The sequence below is a fragment of the Ammospiza nelsoni genome, chromosome 31 (genome assembly GCF_027579445.1).
Source record: "Ammospiza nelsoni isolate bAmmNel1 chromosome 31, bAmmNel1.pri, whole genome shotgun sequence".
NCBI classification, from domain to species: Eukaryota; Metazoa; Chordata; class Aves; order Passeriformes; family Passerellidae; genus Ammospiza; species Ammospiza nelsoni.
Window position 1 is genome coordinate 219,469 of NC_080663.1, and position 20,668 is coordinate 240,136.

The following is a 20,668-nucleotide window of genomic DNA, read 5'->3' on the forward strand; positions in this document are numbered from 1 at the left end:
ATGGAAATTATGGCGGCGCCCTCTGGGCGTTGTACGGAAAGGGGGGATTTGAGGGGGAACCTCCCAATGTCACCCCAAAACATCCCAGTGTCCCCCAAAAGGGTCCCAGTGTCCCCCCAAAGGGTCCCAGTGTCCCCCAAAAGGATCCCAGTGTCCCCCCAAAGGGTCGCAGTGTCCCCCAGAGGGTCCCAATGTCCCTCCAGTGTCCCCCAGTTTCCCCCAGTGTCCTGGCCTGCCCCCTGCCCTCACTGCAGGCCCAGACCCCCTTTAGGATCCCCATTTAGGATCCCAATTTAGGATCTCAAGTTAGGATCCCAATTTAGGATCCCAAGTTAGGATCCCAATTTAGGATCCCGGTTAGGATCCCAATTTAGGATCCCGTTTAGGATCCCGTTTAGGATCCAATTCCCTCCGTGCCCATTTCGGGATCCTCCTCCCAGTCCAATTTGGGAACTGGGCCCAGTTCCAGCTCAGCTGTCGCGGCTCCTCCGAGGCTGCGGGCCCCAAAACCCCTGCCCAAAGCCCCAAAATTCCACCCCAAACCCTGCTCTGGGTGAGTGCTGACCCATATTTGGGGATGATTTGGGGATTTGGGGGAGGATTCCCAAAAACGGGAATTCTGGAGGCGCCTTGGGGACGGGGTGGGAACTCGATCCGGGCCCAGCCCCGCGGGGCCTCGGGGGCCTCCAGAAATCCCATTTGTGAAAAACGCTGATTGCTGGGTTTGGGATTTTAGAGGCTTAATAGTAACGAAATTGTTATTAAAATACTGGTACAAAACAATACAGTATAATGGTCATTTATGATCAAGTATATAGTAAATATATAACTGAGTATATAGTAAATATATAATTAAGTCAGTATATAATACTGTATAATGTAATGAAGTATAATGTAATGAAATCTAATGTAATGAAATTTAATGTATCATAACAAAATATAATATAATATAATATAATATAATATAATATAATATAATATAATATAATATAATATAATATAATATAATATAATATAATATAATTAGTGTAATAACAATTTGGACAATTTGGATTAGGACAATATCAGACAATAAAAACAAAGAGTTATGGACGCTCCGGGTACCTTTTTCTGGGCAAAAATGAGCACTAAAAGGGGCACAAAATGTTATGGGGAAATTGGGAAATCCTGAGGAAATTGGGAAATTCCTCCCTTGCCCTCCCTCCCCAGGGATTGAACATTCCCAAAATTCCCAGATTTCCCTGGAAAACCCATTCCTGACCCAATTCTGGCCTTTTTCCCCCAGGCTGAGGGAGCCGAGGCTGGCTGCGAGCAGCGACGGGATGGAGACGGGTGAGTGGAAACTGATTTTTTTTGGGGGTGCAAATGGATTCTTTTTGGGTGGAAATGAATTTTTTGGGGTGAAAGCTGATTTTTTCGGGCGGTTGGAAATTGATTTTTTTGGGGGGGTGGAAATGGATTTTTTTGGGGGAAAATTGATATTTTTTTGGTGGAAATGAAATTTTTTGGGGTAGAAAAAAATAGCCCAGAATATTCAGATTCAATTGAGCTGGGCTTTAATTCCCCCAAACTGACCCAGTTTGTTCCTTTTTTTTCCTTTTCCAGGGGAAAATGAAGCTCTGGGTGAGAGATTTTCCTCTTTTCCCCCTGGAATGTTCCAGAACATTGTGTTCAATCAACCCCAATTAATTCCACCCTTATTTCCCCTTTATTTCCCACTTTTTTCCACTTTATTTTCTCAATTTTTCTCTTTTTTTTTTCCCTTTATTTTCTCCCCTTTTCCCTCTTTATTTTCACCTTTATTTTCTCCATTTTTTCCCCTTTATTTTCCTACTTTCCCCCCGTTACTTCCCCCATTATTTTCCCCTTTCTCCATTTTTCTCCCTTTGTTTCTCCCCTTTTCCCCCTTTTATTTTCCCCATTTTTCCCTTTTTTCCTCTTTATTTTCTCACATTTTCCCCTTTATTTTCCCTCTTTATTTCCCCCTTTCCCGCCCAATTGTTCCATTTTATTTTTCCCCTTTCCCCCCTTTATTTTCTCCCTTTTTCCCCCATTTTCTGATTTCCTTTTCCTCTCTCCCTTCCCAGAGGAGCGGGACAGGAGGATCAGTGAGTTCCTTTTCCTTTTTTCCATTAAAAAAAGAAATTCCAACATTTTCCATCAATTTTGGGGTCCCCGGGAGGTTTTTGGGGCTGCTCCTGAAAAATTTGGGATTTTGGGGCCCTGGGGACGGATCCAGACCTAAAAAACCTCAAAATAATTTGAATTTTTTTTCTTTTTTATTTTTTTGCTTCCAGGCAAACTCACCTCGGACCTGGGTAAGGAATTCTGTGGATTAAAATGAGGGATTTGGCCTAAAAATGAAAGATTTGGCGTCAAAATTATCAGTTTCTCCCTAAAATGAACAGTTTGGGTCTTTAAACGGGAACTTTTACCCCAAATTTGTGCTTAAAATGGGAATTTTCCCATTGAAATTAAAATTGAGGCCTCAGTCATACAAATCACGGCTAAAAAAATTAAAATTAGAAAATTTTGTGCATTTTTAGGTGGTTTTAGGGCTGGTTTTTCCTTAATAAACCCTATTTTTAGGATTGCAGGGGGGATGTAAAATAAAAATAAAAATTTAAAAAAAAAAAAAAAATCCCTCAAACTGGAGAGAAGGAGGGTGGGAAGATTTGGGGATTTTTTTGGATTTTTTAAATTTTTTTTCATATTTATTATATCCTGGGATTTTGAGTGAATTGAGACTGTTTTTATTTTTTCTTTCCTGTTTTTTATTTTTCTTTCCTTTTTTTTTAGGTGAATCCAGCGCCAAACTCAGTCAGTCCAAGGCCAAAATCCTCATTTCAAAGGAAATTTTGGGGGGAAAAATCCCAATTCCTGGGACCGCCTCAGAACCATCACAAAATGAAGGAATTTTCTCATAATTCTCCTTTTCCTGCTTTTTTCCCCTTTTTTCCTCTTCCTCCCAGAGGAACGCGACCGGAAGATCAGTGAGTGCCGTTCCCTGCTGCTTTTGGGCTAAAAAACTCAATTTTTGGGGCAAAACTTGATCCTGGCCTGGGGAAAATAGGAAATAAATCAAATTATCTCCCCCAATTTTCCTCAAATTTCCCCTGAATTTTCCCCCAATTTTCCCCAAATTTCACCTGAATTTCTCCCTGTATTTCCCAAAATTTCCCCCAAATTTCACCCAAATTTCTGCATTTCCCACAGAGAAAAACCCCAAAAACCCCAAAATTTCCTTTTTTTCCTCCCCAGCCAAGCTCGCCGCTGAGATCCGTGAGTTTTCTGAAATCTTTTCCTCCTCCCCCGACGGTTTGGGGCTCAAAGTGCCCAATTTTGGGTCAGTTCCTGCATTAATTCCCATTTTCCCTCATCCCACAGGAAGGCTCACAGCAATGCTGGGTATGGAGATTTAATTCACATTTTTGGGGGGTTTGTGGGTGTTTTGGTAATTATTAATTAGTGCTGTGGTTGAATAAAGTTAGAAATAAAATTACTTATTTTATTTATTTTATTTATAGATTTTTAATTGTAGCTATTTTATTTATTGATTTTTTATTTTAGTTCTTTTATTGATTCATTTTTATTTTTATATTTATTTATTTATTTATTTTGATTATTGTTTTATTTTTAAATTTTGTTTTTATTTTAAGCTTCTATTTATTTATTTTTTATTATATTTCTATTTTTATTTATTTATAAACTTATTTTATTTATCTTATTTTATTTATTTTATTCATTTATTTATTGAAAACCCAGTAAATCTTAGGGAATGTCAGGAATGGAAAAATGTGTGAAAATTACAAATATTGACCAGGAAAATGGGGAACAAGAACCGAGAGAAACTGAAAAATTCAATTTCTTGGTGATCAAACAATAAATAAAACCAGCAGGAAATTGGAAATTCCCTTTACTGGGAGGAAAATTGGGAATTTTTGGAGATTTTTTGGCTTTGGGGAGGGGGGAGGTGGAGCAAAGCCCAAAAATGATGATTTTTGGTGCTTTAATGGTAATTTTTGGTGATTTTTGATGATTTTTGGTGCTTTTCTCACAGCTGAGCGCGACTCCGGGCTCCGTAAGTGCCAAAATTCCCCAAAATTCCCCAAAATTCCCAAATTCCCCAGAATTTCCTCCCCTGCAGCTGCCCGGCCCCAATTCCTCCTCTTTTTTTTATAATTTATAAAAGTCTGTCAATTCATAAATTTAATCAATTTTAATTCTATTAAAATCACAATATTTGAAATTATTATTGGGGCTCTATCAATAATATTTTGACCGTACTAATTATTAAAATAAATTATACCCACACTTAAAATGTAATATATTTATTTGTAACAGATTTTTAATTAATTATTTATGGTAAAATTTGAATATTTATGGAAAATTTGATTATATTAATGACAAACATAATTTATATTAATTTTATATTTAATTTTTGGTCAGGCTCAATCCCGTAATTACAATTTATTCACTTTATTTCTGTTTTTAGGGAAGCTCCGAGCAGAGCTGGGTGAGTTTTGGGCAAAATGGGGAAAAGGAGCCAAAACACCGATTTTTGAGGGTTTTTTATTTGGATTTTAAATTTTAATTTTTTTTTTTCCCTCAGCCAAGTGCGACGCCACCATCCGTGAGTGCCCCAGGGAACGGGGGGGGAACTGGGATTTGGGGCAAAATCCTCCAATTTCAGAGAGTTTGGGGGGAATCCCTGAATTCCAGAGGGTTTGGGGAAAAAAATCCAAATTCCACAGAATTTGGGGGAAATCCCCCAGGATTGCAGGGCTGGGGGGGCTGGGCATGAATTTGGGGGAAAAAAGGAAAAAAAAAGGGGAACAAAAGGAAAAAAAAAAGAGGGAAAAAAGGGAAGAAATGGGGAAAAATGGGGAAAAGGGGGGGGAAGGGGAAAAAAAGGGGGAAAAAAGGGGGAAAAGGGGAAAAAAGGGGAAAAAAAAAAAGGGAAAAAATGGGAAATGAAGATGTGGCCCCGAATTTGGGGGAATTCACGGCGTTTTTGGTTCCAGGGATCTTCACGGTGGAGCTCGGTGAGTCCCCTCGTTAATGAACAGTTCATTAATTAATAATTCATTACTTAATGATTCATTCATTAATCCTGAATAACCCAACCCGACCCTTCCCCCCAGGGGAGCGGCACACGAAAATCGGTGAGTTTGGGGTTTCTGCCCCAAAAATCCCCCGGGAGCCCCAAATTCCCCTGGCTGGGGCTGCGGAAATGGAAATTTGGGTCAAAATTGCGTTTTTTGCATTTCCAGGGGAACTCACGGCCGATGTGGGTGAGCTGATCCTGTTCATTTTGGGGGGAAATTGGGGAAAATTGGCACTGGGGACTAATTATTTTTATTTTATTTTTAATTTTATTTTTATTTATTTATTTAATTTATTTTTATTTTTATGTTTCTTTTTACTTTTTATTTTTAGTACTAATTTATTTATTATTAAGTTTTTATTTTCATTTTTATTTGTATTTAATTTTTATTTTTGTTTTTATTTTATTTATATTTTAATTTTTGTTTATTTTTACTTCTATCTATATTTCTATTTCGATTTCTATCTTTATTTGTATTTTCATTTTTAATTTTATTTCTTTTTTTTGTTTCTTTTTGTTTATATTTTATTCTATCTCTATCTCTATCTCTATCTTAATCTCTATTTTTATTTCTATCTCTATCTCTATTTCTATTATTTTTAATTACCATCAATTTCCTCTTTTCCCATTTGCAGAGGTCTTCAGTAAAAAGATTCGTAAGTGCAGAATTTTCCATTCCAGGATGGAACAATTTTTACCAATTCCAGAATAATTCCCATTTTATGCCAACTCTGAAATCCCCATTTTTCCCTTTTTTCCCTTTTTCCCATTTTCCCCTTTCTCCCCACAGAGCAGCACGAGGCCGAGCTGGGTGAGGAATTTCTCTCCTTTTTTTGGGGCATTTTCCACCAAAATCCGGGAGGTCTGGGGGGAAAATTTGGATTTTTGTTTGGTTTGGAGGGGCAAAACCTGAAATAAATACAAAATATTTGATATGAAAAAAATAATAAGGTGAAAACCTGAAATTATACAGTGCATCATAAATATAAACTGGTAATATTCAGACATAACTGTAATTAATTGCAATTATAATATAATTATAATAATAAAAATAATTATACAGGTAATTACAATGATAAATATAACGAAATATTATAATGAAAAATATAATTATAATGAAAAATAATTATAATGATAATTAACAATTATAAATATTATTTTTTATTTAGAGGCCCGGGACACCCAGATCTGTGAGTACTCAGGAGCAGCTCCTGGATTTTTAGGACTTTTAGGATTTTTGTATTTTTTTCAGTGTTATAATTTTTAGGGGTGAGGAAAGCAGAAGGAAATTTATTTTCTAGATTTTTTTAGCAATTATTTATGATTTTTGATTTTCCAATAGTTAATTTTAATGCTGTTAGATTTCTTTCAATTTTTTAAGAATTGTTTCAATCTTAGGTGTTTTTAAATTAATATTTATTTTAATTTTTCTTATTTCTTTAGGGGAAAATGAAGCTGAGATCAGTAAGTCATGCTTATATTTATATTTATATTTATATTTATATTTATATTTATATTTATATTTGTATTCATATTCATAACAATATATAATTTCTATTTATAATTTGCAAATTTTATATAAGCTATATTTATATTTATACTTATAATCTAAATTTATATTTACTTGTATCTTTATATGGATAGTTTATATCGATATTTTATATGTCATTGATGCTTTATATTTATATTTATATTTTTATAGCAACAAAACCAATTTATATTTATAAACCTGCATTGACTAAAACCATCCATATATTTAATGATATTAATGAATTAGTGATTTTTAATATTTTAATTTTTAATTTTTAATCTTTTAAAAATTAATTTCCCTCTGCTCCCCCCAGGGCACCTGAAGGAACTGCTGGGTGAGTTCCAATTAATTAAAGTGCAGAAAAATCTTAATTAAAGGGGAATTTGGGGAAAAATAAGGGGAAAAAATTCCTGGAGGAGGGAGGGAAATCTTGGAGAAAGAATTGTTAATAATGTTGTCATAATGGGAAATAATAATTAATGGGAATAATTAATTAATTGATGGTGCTAACGAGGCAATAATTTCATTTTTTGTGCAGAGGAAAAGGAATCGGCAGCACGTAAGTTCTGGAAAAGGGGAATTCTCTCCCCAAAAGTGTCTGATTTAATTGGGAATGAACTGATTAATCTGATTTAATTGGGAATTAACAATTAACACCCCCTTTTTTGGGGTCTCAGACTCCATTTCTGGGCCCCAAAAAAACTTCATTTTTGGGGCACAACTCCCCATTTCTAAACTCAAAATTTACCCCAATTTGGAATATCCTGAATTAAAAAATTAAAATTATCCTGAATTAAAATTAAATTATCCTGAATTAAATATGAAAATTGAAGTTTTTGGAGTTAAGGGGTGTAACTAATTTTTTTTTTTAATTTTCCTGACTAAAATTTCAGGAACTGAGGATTTCATCCCATTTTTAATCCCTTTTTCCTTCATTTCCAGGAGAGCAGGACGCTGTGATCAGTGAGTGCCGCTGGATTTTGGGGGCAATCCCTGGGATTTTGGGAATTCACAATTCTGATGTCACTGCTGCCACCTGGGCTCGGAATTCTGGGCAAAAACATCCCAAAATTAATCAAATTATGTTTAAAAAATGGGAATTAAGAGGGATAAAGTCTCTGCCCGGCTCAGGGGATTTTGCATTATTTATTGTTTTATTTTATTGTTTTATTTTTATTTTTATCTTTATTTTTATTCTTAATTTTATTTTTATTTTTATTTTTAATAATTTGTTTTTATTTTTATTGTTATTATTAATTCCCTTGGGAAGGGAAAACATGAATTCAAAATAATTTAATTTTCCTCTTTTTAAGGAAAACTCAGGGAGGAGCTCGGTGAGTGATTTTTGTTCTCTTTCCAAAAAGGATTTTGGGCATTTTGGGTTTTTTTTTCCATAACTAAATTTGGTAATTTGGGTTTTACCTTTTTTTCTTGTTTGTATTTTGCAGAGGCGCAGAAGGACGGGGACGTTGGTGCGTGGGGTTCTCTGAAATTTGGGGAATTTCATGGAATTTTACGGAATTTTACAGAATTCAGAGTTGCTGTGTTCACATAAATAACATTATTTCTATTTTTTTATAACATTATTTAAATGTTTCTATAACATTTTCTATACATTATTTTTTATAACATATTTATATAATGTTAAGAACTTTTTGGAATTTTTAATCACTGGTTTTGTGCCCGTATGGATTTTATTTTATTTTATTTTATTTTATTTTATTTTATTTTATTTTATTTTATTTTATTTTATTTTATTTTATTTTATTTTATTTTATTTTATTTTTTCCAAGCCCCAAAATTCCTTGGATTTTGACTTTTTTCAGATGAATCCCCTGAGGAAATGGAGGAGGAGGAGGAAGAGGAAGAGGAAATAGAGGAGGAAGAGGAAGAAGAAGAAGAGGAAAAAGAGGAAATGGAGGAAATAGAGGAAGAGGAAAAAGAGGAAAAAGAGGAGGAAAAGGAAAAAGAGGACAAACAGGAGGAAGAGGAGGAAGAGGAAGCAGCAGAACCGGGTGAGTCGTTCCCGTCCCCAGCCCCAAATTTTCTCTTTTTTCCCCCATTTTCCTGCTGATTTTTGGGCCGTTTCCCCCCAAATTGGGTGCAATAAATGATGGTAAAATTCCCCCAAAATCCCCAAATCCCCGGAATTCCCAGAGCCCAATGGAAATTCCTGATTTTTTGTCTCTTTCCAGGTAAAATAACAGAAGAAGCTGGTAAGGAATTGTTGAATTTTCCTTTTTAACCATTAAAAGAAAAACAAACTCCTTTTTTTGACCATTTTCTGAGGTTTTTTTCATGGCCAGAAACCAATAGTAAAGATAATGGTGATTAAAAAAGTCAAAGGAAAATAAAAACTAACATTCTAAAATTTATAATGATGATGATGATAATAATAATAATAATAATAACCTAAAAATAAAAATAAAAATAAAAATAATAATCATAACCATAATCTAAAGTAAAATAAAAGTAAAAATAAAACTAATAATAATTATCATCATCATAGTAATAATACAGAACCCATGAGATAATTTTTAATTATTTTTAATTATTTTTAATTATTTTTAATTATTTTATTTCTGTTTTTTCTTCCCTGTTTCCAGGAGAAGTTGACAAAAACCTCGGTGGGTTCAGTTGCCATTTCTGGGCTGGAGCTGAAGGAAAAATCCCCCAAATTAACCCAAATTTACCCCAAATTAACCCCAAATTTCCCTTTGGTTTCCAGAGGAGCTCAGGGCGGCGCTGGGTGAGTCCAGAATTCCAAAATTTGGCCAAATCCGGGGCGGGAGGATTTAAACCTGGGATTTTGATTTAAAAATCGGGATTTTCAGTTAAAATTTGGGGCTTGGCTTTAAAAATTCCTTATTTCCATTTAAACATCGGGATTTCTAATAAAAAATTGGGATTTGGCTTAGAAAACAATCCAATCATTTTCCAATAATAATCCAAATTATTTTTATTTGAAATCTGAGATTTTAATTTAGAAGAATTTTTGTTTCTGGCCTAACCCCGGGATTTCCCCGCAGAATGGGGAATTTTTTCCTGTGATAATTTGAATTTTCCCCCCAGAATGGGAATTTTTCCTGTGATAATTTGAATTTTCCCTCCAGAATGGGAATTTTTCCTGTGATAATTTGAATTTTCCCCCCAGAATGGGAATGTTTTTCCTGTGATAATTTGAATTTTCCCTCCAGAATGGGAATTTTTTCCGTGATAATTTGAATTTTCTCCCTTTTTCCCCATTTCAGGAGCCCGGGACGCCAGGATCGGTGCGTGTGCCCCTCCCCTACCCTGAAACTCTGTGAATTTGGGGATTTGGGCCCATTCTGGTCACAGACCCCATGAAATTGAGCAGTTTTGGGTTTTTCTCCTCAAAGCGGAGCTCTCGGAGGCGCTCGGTGAGGGAAACTCGGGGAATGGATCAGAGCAGATTTACGTTATTGTTAATAATATAAATATTTATTAATAGTTATGTAATTTATAATGTTATTAATTATAAATTATAAATAATAACATAATTACTGCGTTCTAGCCAGTGTGGGTTTTGTGGTTTATAAATATAAAGTCTGTTATTTCTCTGTTTTATTAAAGTATTACATACACTAATATATATATAGATATGTGTGTACATATATATATGTGTATATGTATATATATATATACATAAATACATATATAATTTTTATATATTTAATACATTAGAATATTTATTTTTAATGCAATAATTATATAATATATAATATATATTATATGTAATTGTATTTAGTTTTAATTATACATAGTATCTATTAATAATATAATTATATATAATTATATATAGTCTATGTTAATTTTATATCCATAATTAATTCTGTGATATATGTAATGTATAGAATATACACAATATGTATTTCTAATAGATATAAAATATTATATATATTTGTATTTCGTATTTTCTAAATTTTATTTAGCTATTGGTACACTTTCTATATTCTATTCTGTATTCTGTATTCTGTGGTTTACTATATTATATATTAAAATATATTATCTTTTAAAACATATCATGTATTTAAATATATTATCTAGTCAAACACATTACAGAATCAGACATTTTATTATAGATATGTTATTGAATATTTAAATATTCTATGTATAGATAAGTATTTTATTTATTTGTTGTTTGTGATAACGTTTTGATAACATTACCCTGAATTTTGCCCTATTTCCCCCAGAACAACGGGACAGAGAGATCGGTGAGTGGCCCTGGAAAAATGGGAATTCTGGAGAAGTGGGAATGCTGGAAATGGAATTCTGGAAAAACAGGAATTCTGGACATGGAATTTCTGCCCGATCATGGAAATTCTCATTTTTCCTCCTTTCCAGCGGAGCTGAACACAGAGCTCGGTGAGTCCTGGGGGAAACTCTTCTGTTTCCTTCACTGCAAAAATTAATTTTTGAAATTAATTTAAAGCAACCATTTAAATCCTTAATTTCTTCATTAATCCCAAATAATTTTCTCCTTCCAGAGGAGTCCCGAATGAGGATCTGTGAGTGTCCTGGCCCGGGGCTGGTCTGCTTCTGTTTTATTCCATTTTATTTCCTTTATTTTTCTACTTCATTTCTATTTCTAATTTTTGTGTTATTTCATTTATTTTATACAAATGTATTACCATTTATTGCTATTACTATACTCATTTATTACTAATTCTATACTAATTTATTGCTATTAATATTACTATTTAATATTACTAGTTATCACTACTACTATACTAATTTATTGCTAATTTGATACTAATGTATTACTTTTAATATTACTATTTATTACTACTATACTAATTTAATACTTTTTTATTTTAATTTATTTATTTTAATTTTTTTTATTCCATTTCACCTTTCCATCCTGTTTTATCACCTTTCACTGCCGTTATTTTTGTGATATTTTAATTTCTTTATTTTTTATTCTATTTTAATTTCCATCCTGTTTTATCACCTCTCACAGCCTTTATTTATGATTATTTCTGATTTCCTGCAGGGTGGTGCCTCGAGGAGCACCGTGAGTTTTCTCCCCTCCCTCCCTCCCCAGCTCTGCTCCATTCCAGGATTTTTTATTAATTCTCTCATTTTAGAGAAAGACGAAGAACAAGTGGGTGAGTCCCTGTGGGAAACATGTATGGACGGGGCAGAAATTGGGACTTTTGCCTGGTTTCACTTTTTTTATCCCATTTTTCCCTGTTTTTCCCTCGTTTTCCTCTCCCCTTTGCTGTCATTCCTTCTCCCTTTTTCTCCCCTCCTTTCCCATTTTTCTCCTCTTTTTTCCCTTTTCCCTTCTCCCCTTTCCCAATTTCCCCCCCTTTTTTTCTCCCCATTTCCCCGTTTTCCCCCATTTTCCCCCCATTTTTTCCCCTCATTTTTCCCCCCATTTTCCCTCCCATTCCTCCCATTATTTCCACACCATTTCCCCCCAATTTCCCCCTATTTCTGCTCCATTTCTCTCCCCCATTTCCCCCCCACATTTCCCTTCATTTCCCCCCCTATTTCCCCCCATTTCTGCCCCATTTGCCCTCATTTTCCCCCCCAAATTTCCCCCCATTTTTCCCACCAATCTTTTCCCTTCCCCAATTGTCCCTTTTTTTCCCCTCATTTTTCCCCCTATCCCCCCCTCCATTTCCCCGCCATTTTTCCTCCATTTCCCCTCCTCATTTTCCCATTTCCTCCATTTTCCCTCGCATTCCCATTATTTCCCTTCCTTTTCCCCCCATTTCTGCCCTATTTTCCCCTGTTTATTTTTCCCCCATTCCCACCATTTCCCCCCCATCCCATCCCCTCCCCGTTTTTCCCCTCATTTTCCCCCCCCATTTTCCCCCATTTCTGCCCCATTTCCCCCCCATTTTTCCTCCACTTCCCCTCATTATTCCCCCCCATATTTCCCCCCATCATTGCCCCCCAAACCCCCAGCCGAGGTCACCCTGGACCCCCTCACCGCGCACCCTCGCCTCGTTCTCTCCCCGGACTCGCTCTCAGCCCGCTGGGCCTATGGCGGCCCCGAGCCCGAACCGGGCCCCGAGCGCTTCTCGTGCTCGCCATGCGCCCTCGGCCTGCCCGGCTTCACCGGCGGCCGCCACACCTGGACCGTGGCCCTGGCCGAGGGTCCCTTCTGCGCCGCGGGCGTCAGCCGGGCCTCGGTGCGGCGCCACGGCGCGGCCTGCGCGCCCGGCGACGGCGTGTGGGCCCTGCAGCGCTGGGGCGGCCTGTGCCGGGCGCTGACCGAGCCCGCGCCCACGCCGCTGCCCGGACGCTGCCCGCGCCACCTGCGCGTGGCCCTCGACTACGACGGCGGCCGCGTGGCCTTCTTTGACGGGGACGATGGGCCTGGCCAGGCCCGGCCGCTCTTCGCCTTCCCCACGGCGCAGTTTGGAGGGGAAGAGGTGAGGCCGTGGTTCTGGTTGGAGCTGGGGGAGATCTCCATTGTACAGTGAACGAAAATACCTCCATGGACATCACCTCCAGCCCTGGTTCTGGTTGGAGCTGGGGGAGATTTCCATCGTTCAGTGATCCAAAAACACCTCCATGGAGACCATGAAACCATGTCCGGCCCTGGTTCTGGTTGGAGTTGGGAGAGATTTTCATTGTACAGTGATCCCAAAACACCTCAGTGGAGACCGTCAGGCTGTGGTTCAGGCCCTGGTTCTGGCCCTGGTTCTGGCCGTGGTTCAGGCCCTGGTTCAGGCCGTGGTTCAGGCCGTGGTTCAGGCCGTGGTTCAGGCCCTGGTTCAGGCCCTGGTTCAGGCCCTGGTTCAGGCCCTGATTCAGGCCCTGGTTCTTGTTGGAGCTGGGGGAGCTCTCCATTGTCTCCATTGCCCGGTGCCCCCAGACCCCCGCAAGGCCATCACCTCCAGCCCTGGTTCTGGTCCTGGTCCTGGTTCTGGTTCTGAATCTGAGGGAACTGGACTCCCCCTCCGATGTGCAGTGACCCGGAATTCAGGGAATGGGATGGGGACACTGGGACAGAGCAGGACGGGCACTGGGTCATGGGGACATTGGGACATGGGGTGTCCCCTGTCCCCATGACCCCGGTATCCCCCCCCGGCAATAAACCCTGCAAAACCGGAACATATTTTCCTTTTTCCGGCCGTTTTGACCTAAAAACTCGAGGATTTAAACCCCTCCGGAGGGCGGGTGTTCCTTTTTCTGGCTGTTTTGACCCAAAACCTCGGGGATTTTGGGGCCAGCCAGGTGACACCCGCAGCCCCTCCTGGTCCCGGGGTTTTGGGGCTGAATCTCCCCGGGGCCGTTTTTGAGTTTTGGCAGCCCCGGGATGGGACACCGGGTGCGGAGGGAGGGTCTGAGGCGGAGTTTTGAGGAGAAAACGGTGAATTTCGGGCGTTTAGCGGGGGGTGAACAGGAAAAAACGGGGACGGGAGCAGGACCGGGAATTGTCCCCCCGATTTTCCCCATCCTTGGATCCATCGAGGGGTCTGAGGGGAACGGGACCCCCTCCATGGACAGGGACCCCCCCCGCCGGGGCGCTGGAATGGGGCAGATTCCCGTAATTCCGTTAATTACCGTAATTTTGTTAATTATGTTAATTAATTCTGTTAATTAATTCCCACTCACAGGATGTGACCCCAATTAACACCCCAAAACACGGAGGGGGGGACTGAGCAGGACCGGGGAGACCCTTCCCCTCTGCCGCCCCTTGCTAACTGATGAATTTGCCCAATTTACCCGATTTCCCCAATTTTTGGGGCTCATGCTGGGGGTAGCGTGGCCGAGCGGTCCAAGGCGCTGGATTAAGGCTCCAGTCCCTGCGGGGGCGTGGGTTCGAATCCCACCGCTGCCAACGCGATTTTGGGTGGAACTCTGGGATTTCTGGCACATCTGGAGGAGCCCCTCCCACCCATTTTTGGGGTTTATCCCCGGGAAAACGGGGCTCAGCATCACCAAAATGTGAGACTTTCACCCAAATCCCACCAGAGACCCGCGGGATGGGTTCCTGGGGGAGCCCCCTCCCCATGGGGGTCCCACATTCCCACCCCAACCCCGAGCCAACAAATCACCGCCCCGTGCTCCTAAAATCCCAAATCTGCTTTATTTCACCTCATTTTGGAGCAGGGGGAATTGGGGAGAGAAACGTGAATTTGGGACAATTCATAAAAACATGATCCAGATGGAAAAAAATCCCGGGGGAACAGAGAGCCCCCAACTCCAGCACCTTCATTCCAGATACCAGAACATTTTTGGTGATGAAAAACTTAAAAAAGGGCATTTTTAGCCTCTAAAAGTGGAGTTGGATGTACAGGAGCATCTCCAGCCCTGGGACGAGCACCCAAAATTTGTCGTTCAGTCCTTGAGGTGGGCACCCAAATTTATCCATAAATCCTTGAGGTGGACACCCAAAATTTCCATAAATCCTTGAAGTCAGTGCCCAAAATTTGTCCATAAATCCCTGAGGTGGGCACCCAAAATTTTCCATAAATCCTTGAAGTCGGCGTCCAAAATTTGTGCATAAATCCTTGGGGTGGGCACCTAAATTCCATTAATTGATCCTTAAAATGGGCACCCAAAATTTGTCCATCAGTCCTTGAGGTGGGCACCCAAAATTCAAAATCTCGATGCTTGAGGTGGACGCCCAAGAATTGTCCAAAGATCCCCGAGGTGAGCACCCAAGATTTTGGGTTTTGGGGAGACTTTTGGGAGGATTTTTGGGGAGAATCGGGGAGATTTGGGGGGAGATTTGGGGAGAATCGAGGGGAGTTTGAGGAGAAACCAGGGGGGATTTTGAGGACAGCCCCGAGGGGGTCCCGGTGCCCCCAGGAGATCAGCACCCAAATCCCCCCAATCCTCGGGCTCAGCACCCAAATCCTCCCGATTTTGGGGCTCAGCACCCGAATCCCCGAGGCTCACCATCCGAATCCCCCCAATCCTCGGGCTCAGCACCCGAATCCCCCCGATTTTGGGGCTCAGCACCCGAATCCCCGAGGCTCACCATCCGAATCCCCCCAATCCTCGGGCTCAGCACCCAAATCCCCCCGATTTTGGGGCTCAGCACCCGAATCCCCGAGGCTCACCATCCGAATCCCCCCAATCCTCGGGCTCAGCACCCGAATCCCCCCGATTTTGGGGCTCAGCACCCGAATCCCCGAGGCTCACCATCCGAATCCCCCCGATTTTGGGGCTCAGCACCCAAATCCTCCCGATTTTGGGGCTCAGCACCCAAATCCCCGAGGCTGAGCACGCAGATTTTGGGGCTCAGTGCTGCGGCTCCTGGCGCAGGTGCGTCCGCAGGTGCCTTATGAGCGCCGAGCAGGACACGAAGCTCTTGGGGCAGCCCGAGCAGGGGGCTCAGCACCCAAATCCCCCCAAATCCGCGGGTCTCAGCCCCCCAAACCCGGGCCCCGGGCTCTCCGTCCCGCTCAGTGCTGCGGCTCCTGGCGCAGGTGCGTCCGCAGGTGCTTCATGAGCGCCGAGCGGGACACGAAGCTCTTGGGGCAGCCCGAGCAGGGGGCTCAGCACCCAAATCCCCCCAAATCCGCGGGTCTCAGCCCCCCAAACCCGGGCCCCGGGCTCTCCGTCCCGCTCAGTGCTGCGGCTCCTGGCGCAGGTGCGTCCGCAGGTGCTTCATGAGCGCCGAGCGGGACACGAAGCTCTTGGGGCAGCCCGAGCAGGGGTACGGGCGCTCGCCGGTGTGCGTGCGCCGGTGGATGACCAGGCTGGAGCTGGCGCGGAAGCTCTTGCCGCACTCGGGGCAGCCGAACGGCTTCTCGCCGGTGTGCACCCGCCAGTGCCGCCGCAGCGCCGCCCCGTCCCGGAACGCCTTCCCGCACTGCTCGCACGCGGGGCGGCGCCGCCGCGGCACCCCCGGGACCCCCGAGGGGCCGGGACCGAGGGGATGGACGGGAACCGGGACCCCCACACCGCCCGAGGGGCTGGGAACGAGGGGATGGACGGGAACCGGGACCCCCGAGATTCTGTCCCCGAGGGGCTGAGGGGGCACCGGGACCCCCGAAGGGCCGTTTCTAAGCAGCCAAGGGGACACCGGGACCCCCGCCCCGCGCTCGCGGCTGTCCCCAAGGGGCCATGGGGACGCCGGGACCCCCGAGGGGCTTTCCCTGAGGGGCTGCAGGACCCCCGCCCCACACTCAGGGCTCTCCCTAAGGGGTCGCTGACCCTCTGGGACCCCCTCCCCACCCTCGGGGCTGTCCCTAACGAGCCATGGTGACACCGGCACCCCCTCGGGGCTGTCCCCAACCACCCGTGTAATCACCGGGACCCCCGCCCCACCTTCGGGGCTGTCCCCACCGACCCACCGCCGGTGCGGGCAGGCCGCGTTGCCCGCCCCGCACTCGGCGCACGGCCCGGCCGCCGCCGCCGCCGCCGCTCCCCGGTGGGTTTTGCGGTGCTTGCTGAGCGATTTGACGGCCGCGAAGCCCTTGCCGCAGTCGGGGCACTCGTAGGGGCGCTCCCCGGTGTGGATGCGCTGGTGCGCCACCAGCGCGGCGTGCGACGACAGGCTGCGCCCGCAGTCGGTGCAGATGAAGCCGCCCGAGTGCCGCGCCCGCCGGTGCTTGCCCAGCGACTTGGTGGCCATGAAGGCCATGCCGCAGTCGGGGCAGCGGAACGGGCGCTCGCCGGTGTGGATGCGCCGGTGCGTGACCAGCGAGGCCGCCGACGTGAGCGTCTTGCCGCAGTCGGGGCAGCGCAGCGCCCCGTCCAGGTGCGTGCGCCGGTGCTTGCGGAGGGAGCGCGCCGAGGCGAAGCGCTTGGGGCAGGCGCGGCAGCGGTGCGGGCGCGGCTGGCAGCCCGCGGCGCCGCCCAGGTGCTCCCGCAGCGCCGCCCCGCACGGGAAGGGCGCGCGGCAGCGCCAGCAGGTGAAGGTGAGCCCAGGTGCGCCCGGCGCGGCCCCGCCCCCGTGCGAGGAGCGCAGGTGGCGGCTCAGGGACGAGCCCGACGTGAAGGATTTGCCGCACTGGGGGCAGGAGGGGCGGGACGGGGCGATCGGGGGGGGCGGCTGGGGGGGCAAAAGGGGGCGGGGAGCAGGGGGGGTGCGGGGAGGGGGAGGGGCTGCGGGAGGGGTCGTCTGGGGGGGGAGGATGGGGGGAAATGGGGGGAAATGGGAGAAAAAGGGGGGAAATGGGGAGGAAAAGGGGAAAACGGGGGGGGGGGGGGGGAAGAGGAAAAATGGTGGTGAAAATCAGAGAAACACAAGGAAAAGGGGAAAAAACTCCCCCAGTCCCGTCCCCCCCAGTCCAAACCAGTAACCCCAAATCCTCCTTTAACCCTTTCCCAGTCCCTCCCAGTTGGCCCCGTTCGATCCCAGTCCCTCCCAGTACTCCCAGTCCATCCCAGCTTCCCCAGTTCTCACCTGAGGACCCCCCCAGTTCCCTCCCAGTCCCTCCCAGTACAAACCAGCAACCCCAAATTCCCCTTTAACCCTTCCCCAGTTCCATCCCAGTTCCCCCAGTTCGATCCCAGTTCCATCCCAGTTCCCCCAGTGCTCCCAGTTCCCTCCCAGTCCCTCCCAGTCCCCCCGGTTCTCACCTGAGGACCCCCCCCAGTTCCCCCAGAGCCTCAGGAGGGGTCGCGCCCGCTCTTCCTCCTCCTCCTCCTCCTCCTCCTCCTCCGTGTCCGGGCCGGGCCCCCCCCAGACCCAGCCCGCGGCTCCTGGGGAGGGGGGAAACGGGGTCAGGGGGGACCGCGGGGTTTTGGGGAGAAACCGGGGGATTTTGGGGAATTTTGGGGTAAAGCTGCGGGGATTTTTTGGGAGAATTTTGGGGAGAATCGGGGGCATTTTAGGGGAGATTGTGGGGGAGAGTTTGGGAAGAACCAGGGGCAGATTTTGGGACAATTTTGAGGAGAAACGGGGGGATTTTGGGACAGTTTTGGGGAGAACCTGGGGGGGGGGATTTGGAGAGAACCCGGGGGGATTTTGGGGAGAATTTTGGGGGGAGTTTTCCGGGGGGATTTTGGGGAAAAGCCGGGGGGATTTTAGGGAGGTTATGGAGGAAAAGTGGGGGGATTTTGGGGCTGATTTGGAGGAGAAGGCGGAGGGATTTTGGGGGGAATTAAAGGGAATTTTGGGGGCATTTTGGGGAGGATTTTTGGGGAAAAGCCGGGGGGATTTTGAGGAGAAACCGGGGGGATTTTGAGGGGAGGATTTTGGGCTGATATTAGGGGGAACTTTTGGGCTGATTTCGGGGGGTATTTTGGGGATACATTGGGAGGAGTTTTGGAGACGATTTGGGGGGGATTTCGGGGGCATTTTGGACTGATTTTGGGCTGATTTCTGAAGGATTTCGGAGGGATTTGGGGCTGATTTCGGGGGGATTTTTAAAGAGGATTTCGGGCTGATTTCGGGGGGATTTGGGGTCGCTACCTTCGGGGGTGCTCGGGGGCGTTTCGGAGCCCACCGTGACCTCCTGCAGCACCTCGGGCGCCTGGGCGGGGCGGGGCCGGCGGAAAGAGGCGCAAACGACCCAAAATTCACGGAAATAAACGAAAATAAACGACCGAAAAGCGCCCAAAGGAACGGAATGAGAAAGAGAATTTAAATAAGAAAATAAAGAGCGCAGGGAGAAATAAATAGTGGGAGATAAAATTCGGAAATTCAGCGCTCGGAACAAAATGAAATTAAAAAAAAAAAAAACCCGGACCGAAATAAAATTAAGAACCCGATGAAATTAAAAGGAATTAAAGAAAACAATAGAAAATAAAATACAGTTAAGTTAAACAAGATTAGATGAAATGAAATAAAGGTAAAATTAAATAAAGTGAGAGGAGATAAACTAGGACAAAATAAAATACAACTTAATTAAACAACATAAGATAAAATGTCATGATATAAGGATAAAATTAAATGAAATGAAACAAAGATAAAATGAAATAAAGTGGGACGAGATAAACAAATTTGAAAATAAAAAAAGAAAAATAAAAAAGTTATATCAAAGTAAAATTAAGGTAAAGCAAAGTAAAACAAAACAAGACAAAAAAGAGTAAATGAAACGAACAAAGAGAAATAAAATAAAATAAATTCAAACGAAACAAAATGAAATTAAATTAAATAAAGTAAAATAAAATAAAATAAATATATAAATAAAATAAAATAAAATAAAAATTTTAAAAAATGAAATAAAATAAAATGAAATAAAATGAAATAAAATTAAATAAAATAAACCTAGAACGGAACTTTTTCGAACAAACTTTTAAAACCCGAATTAGCAGACAAAAAGAGGGGGAAAAAATTATTTAAAAACCGGAAAATAATTAAATAAAAATTTTAAAAAATTAAAAATAAATTTTTTCCAGCCCTACCTGGGTCTCGGCCATGCCGGGGGGGGGGGCGGATTTTGGGGGTCCCGGGGGGCTCCGGGAGCGGCTCCGGCAGCGGCGGCACCGAGAGGGGAGGGAGGGGGTCAGTGACGTCATGGTGACGTCACGGCCCCGCCGGGACCCCCCCGGGAGAGGGGGGAAAGGGGGGGGGGTCCTGGAGGTAAAATCGTGGGAATATCGTGGGGTATCGTGGGAATATCGTGGGGTATCGTGGGAATATCGTGGGGTATCGGGGAATATCGTGGGTCAAAAAGGAGGGAATCGGGTTAAAAAGGGGGAATTTGGGTAAAAACCGGGGAATTTGGGGTTAAAACCGGGGAATTGGGGTTATAAAAGGGGGAATTGGGTCAAAACGGGAGGATTTGTGTTAAACGTGGGGAATTTGGGGTTGAAAGGGGAAATTTGGGTAAAAACCGGGGAATTTGGGGTTAAAAGTGGGGGGATTTGGGTTAAAAGGGAAGAAGTTGAGTTAAAACCGGGGGAATTTGGGTTAAAAACCCGGGAATTTGGGTTAAAAGGGGGGATTTTGGGTTTAAAAGGCGAATTTGGGTTAAAAGAGGGGGATTGGGGTTAGAACCGGGGAAATTGGGGTTAAAAAGGGGAAATTCGGGTTAAAACCGGGGAATGCAGGTGCCGCGGGGCCTGTCGCGATAAACCATCAATGCCGATGGACCATCGTCAGTCGCGATAAGGCAACAATCGCGATAAGCCCTGGGTCGCGA

The 20,668-nt window shown here is 44.0% G+C and overlaps 2 protein-coding genes and 1 non-coding gene across 3 annotated transcripts; 2 read left to right on the forward strand and 1 right to left on the reverse strand.

Annotated features, from left to right (window-relative positions):
- The first annotated feature begins 468 nt into the window (after positions 1-468).
- Positions 469-13,730, forward strand: LOC132085636 (golgin subfamily A member 6-like protein 7). The gene is made up of 35 exons (XM_059491088.1): positions 469-553; positions 1,286-1,332; positions 1,606-1,623; positions 2,088-2,108; positions 2,298-2,318; positions 2,800-2,820; positions 2,973-2,993; positions 3,262-3,282; positions 3,388-3,408; positions 4,061-4,081; positions 4,496-4,516; positions 4,613-4,633; positions 5,025-5,045; positions 5,145-5,165; positions 5,274-5,294; positions 5,743-5,763; positions 5,898-5,918; positions 6,277-6,297; positions 6,551-6,571; positions 6,952-6,972; positions 7,177-7,197; positions 7,581-7,601; positions 7,952-7,972; positions 8,087-8,110; positions 8,465-8,653; positions 8,834-8,854; positions 9,245-9,265; positions 9,367-9,387; positions 9,890-9,910; positions 10,019-10,039; positions 10,853-11,024; positions 11,147-11,167; positions 11,653-11,673; positions 11,747-11,767; positions 12,576-13,730. The coding sequence occupies exons 2-35, from the start codon at positions 1,323-1,325 to the stop codon at positions 12,973-12,975; spliced, it is 1,401 nt and encodes a 466-aa protein (XP_059347071.1). The 5' UTR covers positions 469-553; positions 1,286-1,322; the 3' UTR covers positions 12,976-13,730.
- A 648-nt stretch (positions 13,731-14,378) lies between these two features.
- Positions 14,379-14,460, forward strand: TRNAL-AAG (transfer RNA leucine (anticodon AAG)). The gene has a single exon. It is a non-coding gene; the product is annotated as a tRNA-Leu (tRNA).
- A 1,737-nt stretch (positions 14,461-16,197) lies between these two features.
- On the reverse strand, positions 16,198-19,943 carry LOC132085515 (zinc finger protein 358-like). The gene is made up of 4 exons (XM_059490991.1): positions 19,929-19,943; positions 18,994-19,054; positions 18,159-18,281; positions 16,198-17,681 (listed from the first exon to the last, which is right to left on the reverse strand). Exons 1-4 carry the CDS (start codon positions 19,941-19,943, stop codon positions 16,198-16,200), a joined length of 1,683 nt encoding a protein of 560 aa, XP_059346974.1.
- Between the last annotated feature and the right edge of the window lie 725 nt (positions 19,944-20,668).